General features: G+C 37.3%; 1 protein-coding gene across 3 annotated transcripts in view; it reads left to right on the top strand.

Moving 5' to 3' along the window:
* Arap2 (ArfGAP with RhoGAP domain, ankyrin repeat and PH domain 2) overlaps positions 1–11,155 on the top strand; it is a 164,701-nt gene extending 153,546 nt beyond the window's left edge. For 2 of the 3 annotated variants that reach the window (XM_029477281.1, XM_029477280.1), the window contains 3 exons: positions 1,980–2,043; positions 7,376–7,510; positions 8,930–11,146. In XM_029477281.1, coding sequence (XP_029333141.1) covers positions 1,980–2,043; positions 7,376–7,510; positions 8,930–9,316 — 586 coding nt within the window. In that variant the 3' untranslated portion in view covers positions 9,317–11,146. Of the gene's footprint in view, positions 1–1,979; positions 2,044–7,375; positions 7,511–8,929 lie in introns of all 3 variants that reach the window. The other variant, XM_021162421.2, reaches the window with a different exon arrangement.
* The last annotated feature ends 6,445 nt before the right edge of the window (positions 11,156–17,600 follow it).

Raw genomic sequence — 17,600 nt, 5'->3', positions numbered from 1 at the left:
TAAAAAAAAAAAAGAAAAGAAAAAGGTAGTGAGACAACACTGTAACCTGACCCCAGCCAGTTGTGTGGCTGATGTGGGTTTGGGTTTATTTGTTTCCAGTCTGCTTTTATACCACTTTAAGTACATGCAAAATAATAAGATCAGTTCTGGGTCAAGGCAATAAACAAGATCCTATAGACACCTTTCTAAGGGCTAATTGGGATGACCAGGACAAAAGGAACACCACACCACACCACACCTGCCTCAGCTGAGCCCACTGAGCTTTGCAGTAACTCAAATGTAAATATTCTTAACCTGAGCCTATTTCCTGAGCCCTAGCCCCAAATCAGATTCCCGCCTTGCTTTTATTTCTTCCTCCTGCCTGGCCTGATGTCAAATCCCCATCAAGCGCCCCCAAAAGCTCTCCACCGCAGTGGAATCCAGTTTTTAGGAGATAAGTAGGAAAAAATTAAGGGCTTGTTTGTTTATTTAAAATAATGACTGTCTACGATGAAACTTAAAAAATTAAATAAATAAATCCATATCCTGATTTTAAATCTGTTTTCTCCATATACTTTCCCCACTGTATCCCTTCTCCTGCCTGCCTCCCAGATTGCACTGAAAGTCCGATTCCCACTGACCTCCTGTCTAACCAGTTCTCAGGTTGCATTAGGTTAGATACTTTCTCATCCCTTCTTCACACCAATGCTGGAGCCCAGGGCTTCTTGACCTATTGAGTATATGGGGAGTCTCTTTGTCCTTTCCATTTTTCTGATTCTGCTTTGGATTTCTCCTGTGCTCTCACCCCAAACACGACTGACTTTCCTCCCATGACCACATTTCTTTTCTGCTTTAAAACCTTACTGTGAATCCCGCACTGAAAGGCTTGCAGGCTTGCTACCTTGGTCAGCTTCATTTCTTTCCAGTTTTCTTTCGTACTTAAGGATAGAGCAGGCATGAGACTTTGATTTGCTGCTTCTTGTCTACCAGTGAGTTACACAAGGTGGTTCTAGGACCATTCTTCCATGATACATGCTGCTCCCTTCCTCCTGACCTCCATCAGCTCCAGATGAACCAGCAAAATCAAGTATCATTCGTTCACACCACCGTAACCTCAGAGGACACACTCACCTACAGTTGTTATTAATTGCTGTTTGTTTAGAGTATGCAGGCATGGATGATTTCACCTTTGCCTGGTGATGAAAAATGATGGTGAAAACTAATGAAAAACATAACAAGTTTTAGAAATGTCATTTTTCCTTTTTTTTTCAAGTAAATTGTGATCTTATTTTCTATTTATAAGTCTGGGAATGTGAAGAATTAAGTTTTATTGAAATGTTCATTATTTTCTTGTAACCACAAGAAGAAAAAAAAAAAAACTCTACCTCTTTAGAGAGCAACCTCCTCTCACCCTCTCCAGACTCCCGGATCAGCATCTGCTGTTTTTGTGTTTTCTGCAGCCTGCCTCTTTCTTTCTCCTACTGTGCAATGTACTTGTTTGCATGGCCACCTTCCCTAATGTACTGCGCAAATCGTGAGAGCAAGAGCTGCTCTATTTAGGGTTTTAGTAAACCATTACTGAGTGAGTGCCAACAGATATATAGTGATATTTATCAGATGAGACCATGTTTAAGCCTTTAAAAAAAAAAAAAACTGCCACTCAATGAATGCAGACATATGTTCCACTCAGACTGTCGGGAGAAAAGATGTTTTACTGCCACGTGCCTGAAAAACACCAAATGACACGGACTCTGCTCTTCAGAAAATATTGCTGATCATTGTGCAGCATGCCAATTTGATGTTTACTCCCCAGAAGGCTGACACCGCTTCTGCTGACATAGGCTGAGTTTGATTTCATTAAACCACAAGTTTGGAAGAGTTCAGAGATATTTCTATTAAATTTCTAACCACAATGTGGAAGACCAGTGGTCTTTTAAACTTGTCATATCATATAAACCTTGTTTTCATATAAACCTTATCACATGAACCTTGTTTTGTAGGCACCTGTGTTGTGACAGTTTACAAGCCCAGATGGAGTGGATGGCCAGTATCTTCATTGCTCAGGTATGACATCTGTGATGATCTCTAATCTATTGGACGTTGTGTTTAAAGGAAATGCGGGTGTTCTTAGAATTTTCACTGTAAGGTTTGTTTTTGATGTACATGGTTGGCACAGTTTCACTCGCATGTATTCTTTTTATATATACAAAAATCCAGACTTTTTCCATTGCTCTTTGAGAAACTATTGCCTGGCCAGGCTTCTTGTTCCTGGCAGCCCAGTGGCCCGCTTAGGAAGAATGTACTGATTCAGATCTTAGCTGTGGGAGAGCCCTCACCACTTTCACAATGGTAGGAAGAGCCGCATACAGAAGCTTACACTCTGCCTTCTCTCTCATCCTTCCTCCTCTGCCACTGCCGAAGAAAGATTAGGAAAGAACATTTCTTTGACATCTGTTGTATGGTAAATGCTGCATAAGAATCCAGCGTTTTTATGCACTAGGACACAGAGCAGAGCCTGGATTTGCTTGAACCTGTGCATTAAAGTGGTGCAGAGCTCGCAGAGCTCACCGAGACTCACACGACACTCAGCTTCACACTGGTCTTCCACTTTCCTTTTGGCAAAGGCTTAAAGAGGCCAATTAATTTAATGGATTCCCTTCTCCACCTTTTCTAGCTAATCTGTAAGACCACTTCTCACAGAGCATTGGAAATCATGGCTAACATCGTCACTTTAACTATTCAGATTCTTTTGCGATTCTTACAACAAAGTTAACTCATTCTCAAATCATCATCTTCCTCCTCCTCCTCTTCCTCTTCTTGTTCTCTTCCTTCTCTTCCTCCTCCTCTTCCTCCTCTTCTTCTTCCTCCTCTTCCTCCTCCTCCCTCTCCCTCTTCTTCCTCTTCTTCTTCCACTGTTACCACTACTACCTCCTCCTCCACTTCCTCTTCCACCTCATCCTCCTCTTCTTCTTTTGAAAAACATTTCTCTGTTATTTAACTTATTAACTTTTCCAGTGATTGATAAACATGCCCCTTTCTCAGCTCTCTCACTTTCTCATCTTATCCACTGCCTTGCATTTGTGGGGGAGGCAGATATGTGCTTAATTTTTTCATCATTTCTTCCATTTGAAATCTCAGATATTTGTCCTGTACTTAAAAGCTGGAACTCTAAATGCACAGTGTTTTGTGTAAAGTTGGAAGCGTATAGACAAAAGCTGTTACAGTATCTGTTTACAGCACAATTAAACTGATGCTTTTGTTTCCATAATTGGAGTCAATAGACCTTGATGTTGACAGTCAGGGAATGAATGGGACTTCTCCATTGTAGCACTAATTAAAAACATATGTGTAATTAGTTGTTTTGTCTGTGCCTTTTCTGCAATAATGTAAATTCAGTAAGGATGACTCTTATTTGGCTCACACGTATATCTGCCTCATGGAGCCTATTGTGCTTTCCAAAACATGTACTTACTGTTTCCAAAATATGAAAACGGTGACTCAATTAAGTAGGTACTTAGACCAGACCTGCAATAGATAGTGTGGTAAGGTGAAGCAAATGTAACAACTGGGATGGGAGGTGGAGCAATGAGGTAAGGAAGGGCATGGGGCAGAGTGGTGATCAGGGGATGGGTTTCAGAAGAGCTGAGAGGAGAGCCAAGGTCTGTGTCAAAGGAATTGGATGTTTCCAATATTTAAGGGTGTTGTCCTATAGATGGGACCAGCAGCTCCAAGATGTGAGGTGTCACCACAATCAATTCATCTCACACGTCTCCTCAAGCTCTCTCTGAGGTACGCTATGAGAAAAGGAAGGTGTGTGAACCCTGCTGTGAGCTTAAAGCAAGGGAGAACACTGCAGTGTTTGGAGTTTGAAAAACATTTTTTGAGACTATACAGTCTCCAGGTAGATACAGAGGAACAGCTCTGTGGGAGAAGTATCTGCCCAGGCTTAAGTGGGGACAATATGTAAAACATAAAGATTGAGGAGGAGAATTTTTTACATAAATTTATTATTTTTTTTAATTCATGGGCTGTTTAGCTTGATAGAAGTAATAGAAACCAAAGACAAATCCTACTTTTTATGTTTGTTTAAGACAAAACTTTCATTTCTTCCAGTTGATGTAGGATTCATTGATTTTTTTTTTTATTTTCATTTGCAATAAATTTCTTTCTGAAGCATACATCTGAAGCTACTTTTCTGTTTTCTGAGGTGCCATCCTTATATTAAAATTAAATACTGTCTGTAAGGTGCCATGTCTATGATATTGGCTTCTTGCTGCCCTATGTCTATGGTGAGGTCTGTCTGCCTTCTACCAAGCTCACTGAGTATCTCAAGGTGAGGCAGAGTAGCTCCGTCTTCAAGTACTGACTTAGTACATTGTAATCTGAACGTCATAATTTTGCTACATTTGCAATAATGATTTTATAATAGGTGCATATTTTTAAGTAAGTGCAAATTTAACACTTATATGAAGCTTGAGGGTATAATTAAACCCAAGAAAAGGTGTGTCTTTTGTGGATAAGCTGTTTTCAGTGTGTGTTTGTTGTGGGTTTTTCCCCTCCGTTTTTTTTTTTTTCCTTTAAATTAAAAAACCTAAGTTTTAGGATCTACTTAACTGGTGATTTTACAGAATGTTCCCAGAGATGTAGAAGAAAGAGTTTGGTTCAGATCAAATGGAAGTTGAGCTATCTGTGAGGGATACAAATGAACACATTGACTTATAAAACGTGCTTTAAAAATGCAGGCAACAGTTTGGGGTTGAAATATGTATATGGGGCAAGCTGGGTTTTGGATTGCATTAAAATCTGTAAAAGAGAATGGAGTAGTCAAACAAACAACCACTCCTCCCAAAAACAAAACGAAAATAGGGAGGAAAACATAGAACTCTTTAGTAACCACGAGGCTGCTCCATACATTGGAGATCAAGCCAACTTGATAAAAGAAGAAAACCCAAAACACCAACAAATAGAAGCTGTAGGAAGGAACAACAGTAGCAAACACAGCTAGAAGTAATGAGTTTGTGTCTGATGTGATTAGTTAGAGATATGAGGCCAACAGAGATCTGGTTGTCCCAACTGGTTTGACTCAAAGATTGGATACTATATATTTTTACATATATGCTGACAGAGATAATCTAGGAGCTAGAAGAATCATATAGGCCATGACTAGACACAAGGGAGCACTGTTACTCATAATTGTTCAAAGCCATTATACATCAGAGAGGGTGGGACAGACATTTTTCCTCAGTTGATTGACGACAGGGCAATGATATACTGGCCTACTGGACAATTAAAGGTTACTTGCAATCAGAACAATTGCTGACTGCAAAGAAAAGAAATAGCATGGCTACCAATGTAGAGAAACTAGTATATCTTTCAATGGAAAGTCACATATTTAAGTATTAATGATATTTTTAAATTAAATCAGTGAGGTTAGCCCTTGTGATACAGGAAAAGCTGATAGAGGTGTCAAGGTGGAAGAGAAAGTGAAAAATAATATGCATGTAATGAAGAGTCCAGTTTCCCTAGGGCAGTATTTGCTAATCACTACAAGTTTAAGGTTAACTTTAACATGAAAGTAATCTAGAACAATCCTGTGTATTTGTACTGCATCAAATAGCAGGTACCATCAAAAAGGTCAAATTACTATGAAGAGCTGAGCTTAGAAGAAATAAATGTAATAGAAGGAGAAGCAGCATATTTCTTGACAATAATTCTAAGTGGATTTCCTAATTTACAATGAGATCTAAGCCGGGGTCTGAAGGAGAGGGAAAAAGGGAAACTTACAAAAATAATGGCTGTGAATTGCTTCAAGGGTCAAGAGTCAAAAGAATATCCACAGTCAGTGAAATGAAGTAAGCAGGGTGAATGGAGAGAGCTAGGTAAGAAAGTGAGAGGCAAAGTTGGAGATTGATCACAGTGATTAGAGTATAGTCTCCTCCCAGCATAATGGTCTCCGTTATGAAATTCTGAAGTCTTTTTACCAACAGCTTACGGATGTTAAATGACAAAATTCACTTAAACCTGGAAACTCTTGCCCTCCCTACTCTCTTATAAAGCATATCTCCTATACCTCTGGAATTTCAAAGCCTAATTTACAAAATTACTGAGGGCCTTCTCTGTTTTCTCTCAGCTTTATTGTTGCAATATCCCAATTATATAGCATCAAAGGTATTTAACTGTGTCCGGGACCATGGCATAAGAGTAAAACTTTTTCAATGGTTAAATATTATGTAATCTATTATGATTAGTTTTTATGAATTGAGGTTAATGCTACCATAATTTTAAGGGATATTTGATATGCACAAATATCAAATCTGACAATAATTGGACTTTTACTGTAGGATGTGTGTGGATTAAATGAGGTATAGGTATATTGGTTAAGACAGTGTGTATCCATCATTATCAATTAGCAGTACAGTATAATGGGCAGAGTAAATACTTGTAGGAATAAGTTATTTGCTGTATGACAATATGTTAAAATCCTAACTACAGATAACAATATGTCGACAAGCTTTAAAATTTGAGCAAAATTAAGAGTGAGGTTTTAGTCACATTAGTTACCATTTTGTTTTATTCCATCAGACATCTGTAAACTCATTTTAGTTTGCTACTCAGTGGGTTATTTTATGATTTATTCATTGATTTAATACATCGCTGTCTGGAAATCAATTTGCCTTTCTCTTCTTTTAAAATGCTAATCTGTGTAGCTCAAGGACTAAACACTCAAGAGCTTACATTTTTACCTGTGGATACATATATCCCATAGCAAAGTTAAGTTTTCTCTGGGCATGACTATGATGGTTTGGTGGACTAGAATTCACAGTCAATAATTTGAGGACAAATTTACCATTCTCTCTGTTTTTGTCACTATAAATGTGTGTGTTAAAGGGTAACACTTCTTTGAAATTCAACTAGATGAAAAAGTAACATTTTTTTTTTAAAGGTCATGAAATAAGGCTAAGTTTTCAGCTAGTCATGCCTTAGGTCAGTATTGGGATATATAAGACCAAATTATTCTCACATTAAAAGATGTGAAATCACCTTTGATGTGGGCAAGAAATAAGCGGTTAGCTACTTTGATTACAGAGCCTAGAAAATAAAGACAACTACATTTTGTTTTGTGTTACAAGAGACTTACTATTTCCCTCCAATATTTTCTACCATTTGCTTTGATGAGTGGTACAGAAGGCAAGTGTTTGAAACTTAGAAATTGAACTGAGACCTCAAAGCTCAGTTCACTTAAGTGTTTCACATCCCGGAGCCATGTGTCTGCCAGAGTCAATGTCGAAGTAATTACAAATGGGATTCTCACAGAAAGTAGATTATTTGGCATGGCTATGGGGGTGTGGTACATAATGAAATCACACACCAATGGCACTAAATTGTGTTTCCACAGCATGAGAATGATATATGGCCGCCAGCCGGAAAGGAACGAAAACGTTCAATAACCAAAAATCCCAAGATTGGAGGTTTACCTCTAATTCCTATCCAACATGAGAGAAATGCGACCCAGGCCCGGAAGAATATTGAGGTTGGTTATAATTTTGTGGTTCTTGTTGTAGCCTCTGGTATTTCCCTGTGGCTTAACATGGCTGGGTGTACTAATTACATCATTGGCTTCTGGTGCATAGCAGCAATCACTTTGCGAAACTCAATAATGTCCATACTACATGAAGAAAATGGTGTCAGTACCCTCTGCCACTTGCTTTAATACCATTAGCCACTAGGTACATATACCTGACACCATGTGCAAACTCTAAAGTTGCCAAGCAATTTAACATATTAATCTAGGAACTCTGGTTGCAAAGCCAGTCCCGAGTCAATTTCATAAGATCACTTATAACATCCTTTAAGTGAATATAGAGCAAAAAAGGTTACCCAGGTCCTGTCACAGACGCCCAGGTCTAGTGTAATAATCACAATCCAGACTTGGAAAGCTGGGGTATTTTAGAGACATCACAAGTCAATTTCTGAATTTCTATATGAATTATTTGACATTTTTTAGAAAAGCAACTTTTCTTTATCATCGTGTGGATCAGAAGAACATAAATAATGTCAGTCTTGACATGAAATAAGGTCTCTTGAGAAAGAACCTACTCTACTCCCTTTGGGAGTGACCTTTGGCATAGTATAGTACCTTAACTAGGTTTCTCAAGGACAAAATCAAACACAACAAACAAACAAAAAACAACCTATGTAACGGGTAATATAGATTATAGATATAGATACAGATATAGATAAAGATATATTCTTTGGAATTTAATTTTGGCTAAGATGTTGGAATCATTCTTTGTAAATCCAAAGTACCTCTACCATGCACACATTGTTTGTCTCTGTTTTTCTTTTTATTTTTTTAATTAATTTTTTTAATTAATTGGGTATCCGTGGAACTGTCATTTATACCTGCTGGGAAAGGGAAAATTAATTTTCTCCAGTGGAACTGCACTGGTAAAATCAACCACTCCAGGGCAGATCTCATGTTGAGACATAGTTGACCACTAAATAAAGGACTCCACAGTTTTTGTCTTTGATTTTTTTGGTTTGTTTATGTAAACTATTTTGTAGTTTGCTGCTGGGTTATTTTGTTTTGGGGTGATGTATTTTGTTTCTTAGGTTTTGGGCATGTTGTTATATTGTTTGGGGGGGTGGATTTTTTTTTTTAAAAGAACTTAAAATTGGGTGTGTAGAGAAGAGACTATCTGGATAAATTTAGGGGGGAGGAAGAATATAATCAAAATATATTTAAGTTTAAAAAATTATATAATTAAAATATAAAGTGTTATAAAAAAATAAATAAATCACCTGAATATTGCTTAAGGCAAAGTAAAATTAGAGCCTCCATTTTAGAAATACAATGAACGTTAGAACCAAAAAGCACTAGATTGGCTCAGTGTGTTCTCTAAATATCAAGTGTCTCAAATACTGTTTACTTGTTTTCCTGTACTTGTAGATGGCAAGAGCAGAGCTTGAAAGGCTGCAGCTGAGTGAAAAGCAAGATACTCGAGACTTTACAGACTCCAGCTTAAAAGACCGAGCCTCCCTCATAGCCCACTGCTTGGAGCACAAAGATGAGAAACTTCGAAATCGTGCCAGAAAACATCGCAGTTTCAACTGCCTGGAAGACACCGAGGCAGAGGGCCCACATGGCCTGCCAAAGGCCTATAAAGGTCCAAAGACACTGAAGAAGACAGAGGAAAGAAACAGCAAAGCTACCTTAGACGCAGATCATAAGCTGCCATCAAAGGTCATCGAGGAACTCAGTGTGGTTCTCCAGAGGTCACGGCCCCTTCATAAAGAGCTACCAGATGAACAGACGTTACAGAAAGAAGTAAAATAAATCATTGCACAAGTTATTTTTTTAACATTGTATACAACATGTGCAGAACAGAAATCAAGCTGTAATTCTTGAGTTTCTATATCTCGATAAATTTGTCTGTATTTAAGCAATTTGTTTGTCTATACCTAAGCATCAAAAGAGCATTTTAAAATATGTATATATGTGGTTAAGTGTAAGATCAACTTTATTTTGGTTTGGAAACTTGTAAAGTTCAATTGTATTAACTTTAATAAGTCTTTGAGTCACTTAAAGTGGCCAGCTCTTTGAAAGTAGATGTGTAAGTGGGTTAATTTATGAGCAGAAATCTGTACTTTATTGTATAAAATGCTATGTGTATATGAATCTTATGAAATTGTATCATAATTTGCACTTTGAGAGGCTTGTAAATTAAGTTGTTTTGTGTTTTTAGGTTAATATAGGGTCCGTCTTAGGGAGAAGAAAGGGAAGTGAGTTCCAAAAGGGAACAATATTACAGTGGCTGCTTGACAAACATTGGGAAGAGAGGCAAGAAATGAAAAACATTCCACTACCCATGGAGGTGGCCTAATTCACCAAGAAACAAACCTTTTTAAGGAGATCCTACTTGTTAAAAAAAAATTCTCAGTGTCTTGAATGAAACAAAAATATTGATCTGGCCTATGTTAGTAATGGCACTGGCTGCTGCCATTTATGGTGTGAGTAGATAAGCCCCAGGGCATATTCACTACATCAGTGCAACTTTTTGTCAGTGTCTGCTCAGAGGAACTTATTCTGCACTGAAGAGTGTGTGCATGGGCCCAGCACGGATATCATTTGCACTGTTGCTGTATGCAGGCAGTTCTTTAGGGCTCCAAACCTTATTTTTGGTACGAATAAAATTTATCACAATGGGGTCTTTTGCTCTTTTGTTGTTGTTGTTGTTGTTCTATTTTTTTGTTTCATTTCTTAATGTAACATGATGTTTACTTCTGCACTGTCAGTAACTGTTGGAAGTAGGCAATCTGTGGCTACTTATACAACACGTTTGCCGGCAGGCAGTTCACATTCCATTTAACTTTTTCTTTCTACCTGTAGAAATGACAGAGCCCTGCATTTTTGTTGCCACACAATGATTGGGAACAGATTTGACAATTTTCATAACTCAGACTACATTAGCTTATAATAGTTCATGTTAAAGATGGCACTTTTTATAGATTGCTTCCAAGTCAAGTTGGTTTGGTGACTCTTACAACTGGAAGTCATATAGGTGATCTTTATTCTCAACATTTCTTTGTCCTCTTCAGTGTATTTTTCCTACTTATGACATGTCTGGTCAATGAGTTCAAGCCTTTGTTTCACTTATTCACAGGAAGGCACCACGCTATGAATTACTAGGACTGACTTCACTCAGATATGCTAACCCCATGTATTTGTTAAAGATAGCAGAGTTTACCAGGAGTCGGTGGAATTTATTCTTTACATCCAAATAAATTGTAATGGAAATAATAAGTAAAACTGCAGGACAGTTTTAGGAGTTGGTGGCACTACCGAAGATGCTTCCTTCAAAGCAAGATATTGTGTTTTGAAGGAAGAAAAGCTTAATTTTTAGTAAACTTGTTTCTAATATGTAATCATATTTATATTTTTATGCTGTAAAGAGTCGTATGGAGCTGATGTTATTGGCCTTGTTGAGAATGTGTCATGTGCTTTGGCATACCTTTCTGGAATTCCTCCTGAGAGTTGACTGTAAAAACTGCTCCCATCTGTTTCTCTTTTTTTCATAAACAATTGTCTCCATTTTTCAATTGTAACATAAGGGCTAATGGTTACATCTCACATATTTTGAGTAACAATTAAAATAGTTTTACAAGTCCTGTCAAATATGCCTCTTGTCTCTATTACTTTCAGAAATTTAAATTCATTATGGTGAAATGAATCAAGTACTTTATTCTGTTTTTTTTTCTCTTTTACACATTGAGTGTGATACATACTTCTGTCTTCCATCATTTTAAAAACACATCAACATAAATGTTTTTTAACTTTAAAGCCTGATTACTTGCAGATATATCCTGAAAGGGCCTAGTACACTTCCTTTCATTTCTATTCTTCTAAAGTCAGTTATCAGCTATAATCTAGAACTACCTGATGTCTAGACATTGCCTGACGGTTCATCAAAATGGCACTGAGAACTCCAAGCAGGAGCTGTGAAGGCAAAGCTCTTGACTGGCGTACAGATCAGCTGCTGATTTACATTGCACATAAGACAAATGATAATTCTAAAGTACTCAAAAATTGCATTTTGCGGAAGGGGATGCTTTGGGAATGGAGGTTGCTATTTAACATCTAATTAACATGTTAACAAAGATGAGTAACACTCTCACTAGCTTATAACAGCTTATCAGAATTTCCACCAAGACACATCACTCAAGAGAAGTGAGACTTAGGCTTAAAATGTGAACATTTTGCCATCACGTGCAGCTATATTTATCTCTAATTGGAAACCACACACTAATGAGTCCTACAGATTACTAAAGTACATCTTTTTAAGATGTAGTTATTTTGGTTTAACAAATGCAAATTTTCAAAGTGTTCATAACTATGTTGTCCTCACCTTCTCTACCTGGACTATATGTAGAAGGTCAAATTTCAGTAACTTTTCCAAGTTAATATTTTAAAATTATTAAAATATATTTGGTGAGGTATAACTACTTTTTAAATAATTATTTTGTGATTACTATTGTATGCTTACAAAAATCATGTGTACACAGACATACATTATGGGTCAAATATATTAGGCAGATAGGTAAATAACATAGAAAGAGGATCAATCAATGTTATTTTCTAGTTCCCCTTTTATCTAGAAATATATTTTTAGGTTTCAAACTACTTCTAGAAGTTTTCCTTCTATGCTAAAAAGCATGCTAATGAACACAATTTCCAAAGTGCATGGGTTGAGTTTTTGTAACATCACATTTAGCCTTAACCGTCAAAATCTTAAAAAAGTGATTTTAAGGTAAGTCCTTTCAAGAGATATTTTAACAGAACACGAGGAGAGTGAGCTCAACTCTGGTCTTGAGAAGTACACCAGGAGGCCATTACGTCATACAAAGAGATAGAAAGGATTCATGCCCAGCAGAGGACCAAAGTGTCTTCCTCCCGTACCTACTCCACTGATAACTCCAATATGTTTCCAACTCTTCTCTCTCTCTCTCTCTCTCTCTCTCTCTCTCTCTCTCTCTCTCTCTCTTTTGTCCTTTCCAATCCAGCTATTCTAGTTGTTGTCCATTGCAGAGACCTAAGAGAGAAAATTTAAGTGGCAGTCATTCAGCTCACGAGGGACAGACTCTGTATCCTCTCATGGCAGGCACCACAGGAATGCCATCACATCCTGAAGGTCCAAGCGTTAGCTGAGAAAAAAGCAGATCAAGCTGCAGATCAAGCAGATTTATCTGAAACTGCTGTAAAGGGAGGAGTCTTATTTTATCTCTAGGGCACCTGCTTCAAGAAATTAACATGCTTAAAATGATACGTGCATATTTATAATATACGTGCATATGTATACATAGTTGTATACGTATATATAATAAACATTAAAATGCATAAAAGTGAGATTAGTGATAAGGTGATATGTATAAAGCCAATATATCACTAATCTCTTCCACTACAAAGGAAATACTTCAACACCTATGTTCTGTCCTGTAGACACATGATTTTTTTAGTTTAAAAGTGGTTAAAGTAGGAACTAGAATATATACATTCTATACAGATACAAGTTTCCAACTAGTTGGTGTCCCCAAACTAACATAATACACTGATCTCTATGGTAGGAAGCTTTTTTTCAAATAAACAGATTTTTTTTTTTCATGAAAAAGGTCCCTCCTCTAGGGAGATATAAATGACTAAGCTCTTGACTTTCCAGTCTCATTACTGATAAGCTTTGTGATGCCAAAGCTAAGATCACTATCACACAGTAAGATGTCACCCTGGAGAGGCAGAGGTGCAGAAAAGCATAAACCAAATTTACAAATATGCCACAACCAAATATGTATCTCCCCACACTTTCTACAAGTGACTACCCTGAAGAAAGAATTATTTATATTCCACAGGTTTTAACTGAAATAACCAGTATGCCTGAAAAAGTTTTAACCAATCCTTTTACTCAATGATTTTTTTCCCCAGCTACTCTATTGTCATATAAAAAGAATGAGCAACCTTTAAAGAAATATTTCCTCTAATAAATGAACTTAGGGTCTGGTCTCCAGGAAGATTACTCTGATTTTAAAACTTTTCCTCTGAAATAAAATTGTAACGTTACATGAACAGAAGGATCTAAAAGACAATGAGCTAATCACCCATTTTTCCAATATGAAATTAGACATCTAAGTAATATTTTAGAATGCAAAAGTTATATGTTGAACATTATAAATTTTACTAATAGAGATGTGACACTTCTTATAAGTATGAATTGCAAAATGTGTTGGTATATATCATAGCTAACCATTAAAGTAGTATGCATTTATAAGCAAAGTACACACATCTGCCATGTAAATAAATTATCCCAGATTTTAAATCATGACCTATTATGAATACTAGAGCTTTTAAGTGAAGCTAAGTTTCAGTCAGTGGTAGATGCTTTGCTTCTGTCTACAGAAAGTTTTCAAACTGCAGGAATGAAAATGGAGAGGAGCCTGAGGAAAAGAAGGTCCATTAGCAGACCCAAAGTGGGATCCAGTTCAAGGGGAGGTCTCAAGGCCTGACACTACTACTGAGGCTATGGAGTTCTCGCAAAAAGGTACATATCGTGACTGCCCTCCAAAAGACCCAACAAGCAGCTGAAGAAGTCAGATGCAGATATTTGCACCCAACCAATGGAATAATCAGAAAAAGCAAAGAGACCAAAAAGAAAAATCAAAAACCACAAGAATACATACAACATTAAACAAAAGTACCACTCCACTATCACATGGCTGCTTACAAGAGTTGCTTTACAGTAGTAATTTGAAACATGTATTCATAGAAATTTCTATTGCTGTTTAATAAAAGTAAGTGATTGTGTGATTATATTGGTTGAATGGCTGCTGACCCCTGTGGTTGAGTTAGGGGAAGGCTGGAAGAAGCTGAGGAAAGGGATAACCCTGTAGGAGGACCAGCAGGCTCAATTAACCTGGACTCCTGAGATCTCTCAGATACTGGAAAACCAATCAGGCAGCAGACACTAGCTGATTTGAGGCCCCAAAAACATATAGAGCAGTAGACTGCAGGGTCTGTGTTTAATCAGAGAAGATGCACCTAACCCTCAAGAGACTGGAGGCCCCAGGGAGTTTATAGGTGGAGACGGGGGTGGGAGGGGGTTTAGGATGTGGAACAGTCGGAGAGTGGACTGGGAGGGAAATAAAAGCTGAAATTTAAAAAAAAAAAAGAAAAAATGAAAAAAGGAAGGAAGGAAGGNAGGNAGGGAGGGAGGGAGGGAGGGAGGGAAGAAAGAAAAAGAAAGAAAGAAAGAAAGAAAGAAAGAAAGAAAGAAAGAAAGAAAGAAAGAAAGAAAGAAAGAAAGAAAGAAAGACACATTCAACCAATATAATTCGAACATTCGAAATGCTTAAATAAGTTTTAATAGAGTTGACTGTTAAAATGACAAACAAAACTAGGAATTATTACATAGTGAAAAGATGGCCACCATCACTTACCTTTATTAAACAGCAATAGAAATTTCTATGAATACATGTTTCAAATTACTACTGTAGAGCAACTCTTGTAAGCAACCATGTGGTAGTGGAGTGGTACTTTTGTTTAATGTTTATATATTCTTGTGAGTTTTGATGGGTTTATTTTTTGTCTCTTTGCTTTTTCTGGTTATTAACATTTAAGTGGAAAATTGGGAAAGTCTCACTTATCTTTTCTATATTGCTAGCATTTTATTCTGGATTCCAGATCTGGAATGGTTCAAGTAAGATTAGTACTCATTTTCCAGCTTGACTCTAGAGATGTGTGTTTTTATAAATTGTACTTGTCAGCTCCAAAATTAATTAAAATTTAGAAATACTTATGCTATGCATCACTTAGGTGCACTGATCGCCGTTCTACTTATCAATGTTAGTAGAAAAAATTATCCTGAAATAAAGCTGGAAAATGTATAGTTGAGAACTCATTGGATATTAACTGATCAGCAAACAGCAAGGATATGAAATTGCACAATACTTCTTAGTGGCTGATTTGTTTTTCAGTTCCTTCCTCCATTTAACATCAACTTCAGTATGAACATTTCTAATGATTATTTTTTTTCTTTCCCACTTTCATAGAATAATATATCATATTTTGATTATTCTCAGTCTATATATGTTGTTCATATGAAACTGATTTAACTGTAAATTGAAAAGTTAGACCATAACAAAGAACTAGGTTTCCAAGTAGTGCTATTCCTGAGAGAATCATTGGGTTCACGCCAACCACAGAGACCACCAAGTAAAATACACAAGTGAGGCACTGAATAACTTCAGAAAATACTTGCACAGGTCTCCCAAAGTATCCTTACATGATGTGACACATCATACCTAGATGATGTGGGACACAAAGTAGCTGTTTTTATACAAAAATATCAATACTCTAGCTATAAAGGAGTATTACAGAATTCCCAGGTAAATGAATAATGCTAAAATAATTAATTGTTGCAGGATATTCCCTGTCCAATTACATTAGGGCAGCAGGAGATTGGACATGGAAATGAGAGGCAGAGCTAAGAGTTGCAGAGGCAGAGAGTGTCTTGGAGAGAGAAGGGGAAGGCCAAGATGGAGGCAGACGTGAACCAGTGAGGCTTCAACCAGCACCAGGTAGTTGTGATATCATAAGGTTAAAATAATTAGGATAAAGCTTTTATCATTATAAATTGGTTCTGAAATTATTGTGTTGGCATCTTGTAAATTGAGAATTTATTGATACATAAATCTGACTGGTTAATTATAAGCTTCTAGAGTCTTGTTTCTACTGGGTAAATGGGTGTTGGGGTGGCTGGCCATGGGGTGTATGGTCGTTGCATAGGGCTGGTGTGGTAGAGAAGGGAATGAAGGAGCTCTGGCCTGGACAAGAGAGACCACGGATTTGTGATCACCCAGCTGGAGCCATGTGTTCCACTAGTTGCTGGTGGTAATGTAGGAAGCCTGCTGGTCCACTTTTTAATATTTCCTGCAACAATTAATTCTGAGTGTGGTAACCCAGACCTGAAGGTTAGATATAAAGTAACTAGTGGGAGGAAAGTAGCTCCCTAGAAGGCGAAAATAGGATATTTTGGATGGATGGAGTGAAGAATGAGACTGAGAGGATCAAATGAGAAGGGAAGGAATGAGGGTTTGGGGGGCATAGAGGAAGAAACAGCTAAAAGTGAAGGTCATTAGAGGGGTCATATGAAGCATACTACAGAAACATCTTTATATATCTACAAATATGATAGAAATATAAATGGAATCACCAAATAATGGGGCAGACATCGCTACAATTAGACATCTCTTGACACCAAACGAAACATTTATTGCTCATCTAATGAGGTTGTTAGCCAAAGGGGCCCCATGGAAACCTTCAAACAACCCGAGCTTGTCAAAGCCTTAGTTGCTCTCCCCAAACTGAGGGTTATCTAGACCCTAAATGTGAAGACAATAAGTAAATAATTCATTTAAGACAGCTGATGTCGTCATAGAGTCTTACAACCCCTAAAGACAATGTGCATGGTACTGGAAGATATTCTGCATGCTACCAGAGGAGAAAAATAACATTAACTGAACAACAAATGTTTGATCTTTTGAGGAGAACCTTTTGGCAGGAATCTGACATTGGCCAAGGACAAGGAAATGGAGATTCAGGCAGGAATCTCACATTGGCCATGACAAGGAAGTAAGCTCTGGCAGGAATCTGACTTTAGGGCATGATAAGGAAGTAAGTTTCCACAAGAATCTAACTTTAGGCTATAATAGGGAAGTAGATTAAGGCAGGAATTTTAACCTTAGGTGGAACAAAAGAAGTAGGCTTCAGCAAAGATTTTGGGCTTGGACAAGGAAGTGGGCTCAAGTATTTTGGTCATTATGACAAGCCCTTTTAAACAATTGTCTTGGGAGTAATCGTGGGACTTTGCTTTCTGCCTTGCTAGTTCCTTATTATACTGCTCACCCTTAATATTTGCATACAATTAAAATGGTATAAAAAGAAGATTGGGAAAATTTGCCTTCGGTCTCAGAGTTGACTGGGGTCATGCTACAATGTTGTCTAACTGTCTTATTTCTTTTTAATCCTCACTCCTGCTCTGGAGAAATTGTTGACTGGCTGAGCGAGCTTGGTTAAT

The sequence above is a fragment of the Mus caroli genome, chromosome 5, assembly GCF_900094665.2.
Source record: "Mus caroli chromosome 5, CAROLI_EIJ_v1.1, whole genome shotgun sequence".
Taxonomy (NCBI): Eukaryota; Metazoa; Chordata; class Mammalia; order Rodentia; family Muridae; genus Mus; species Mus caroli.
This window is presented reverse-complemented; position numbering and strand designations above follow the sequence as displayed.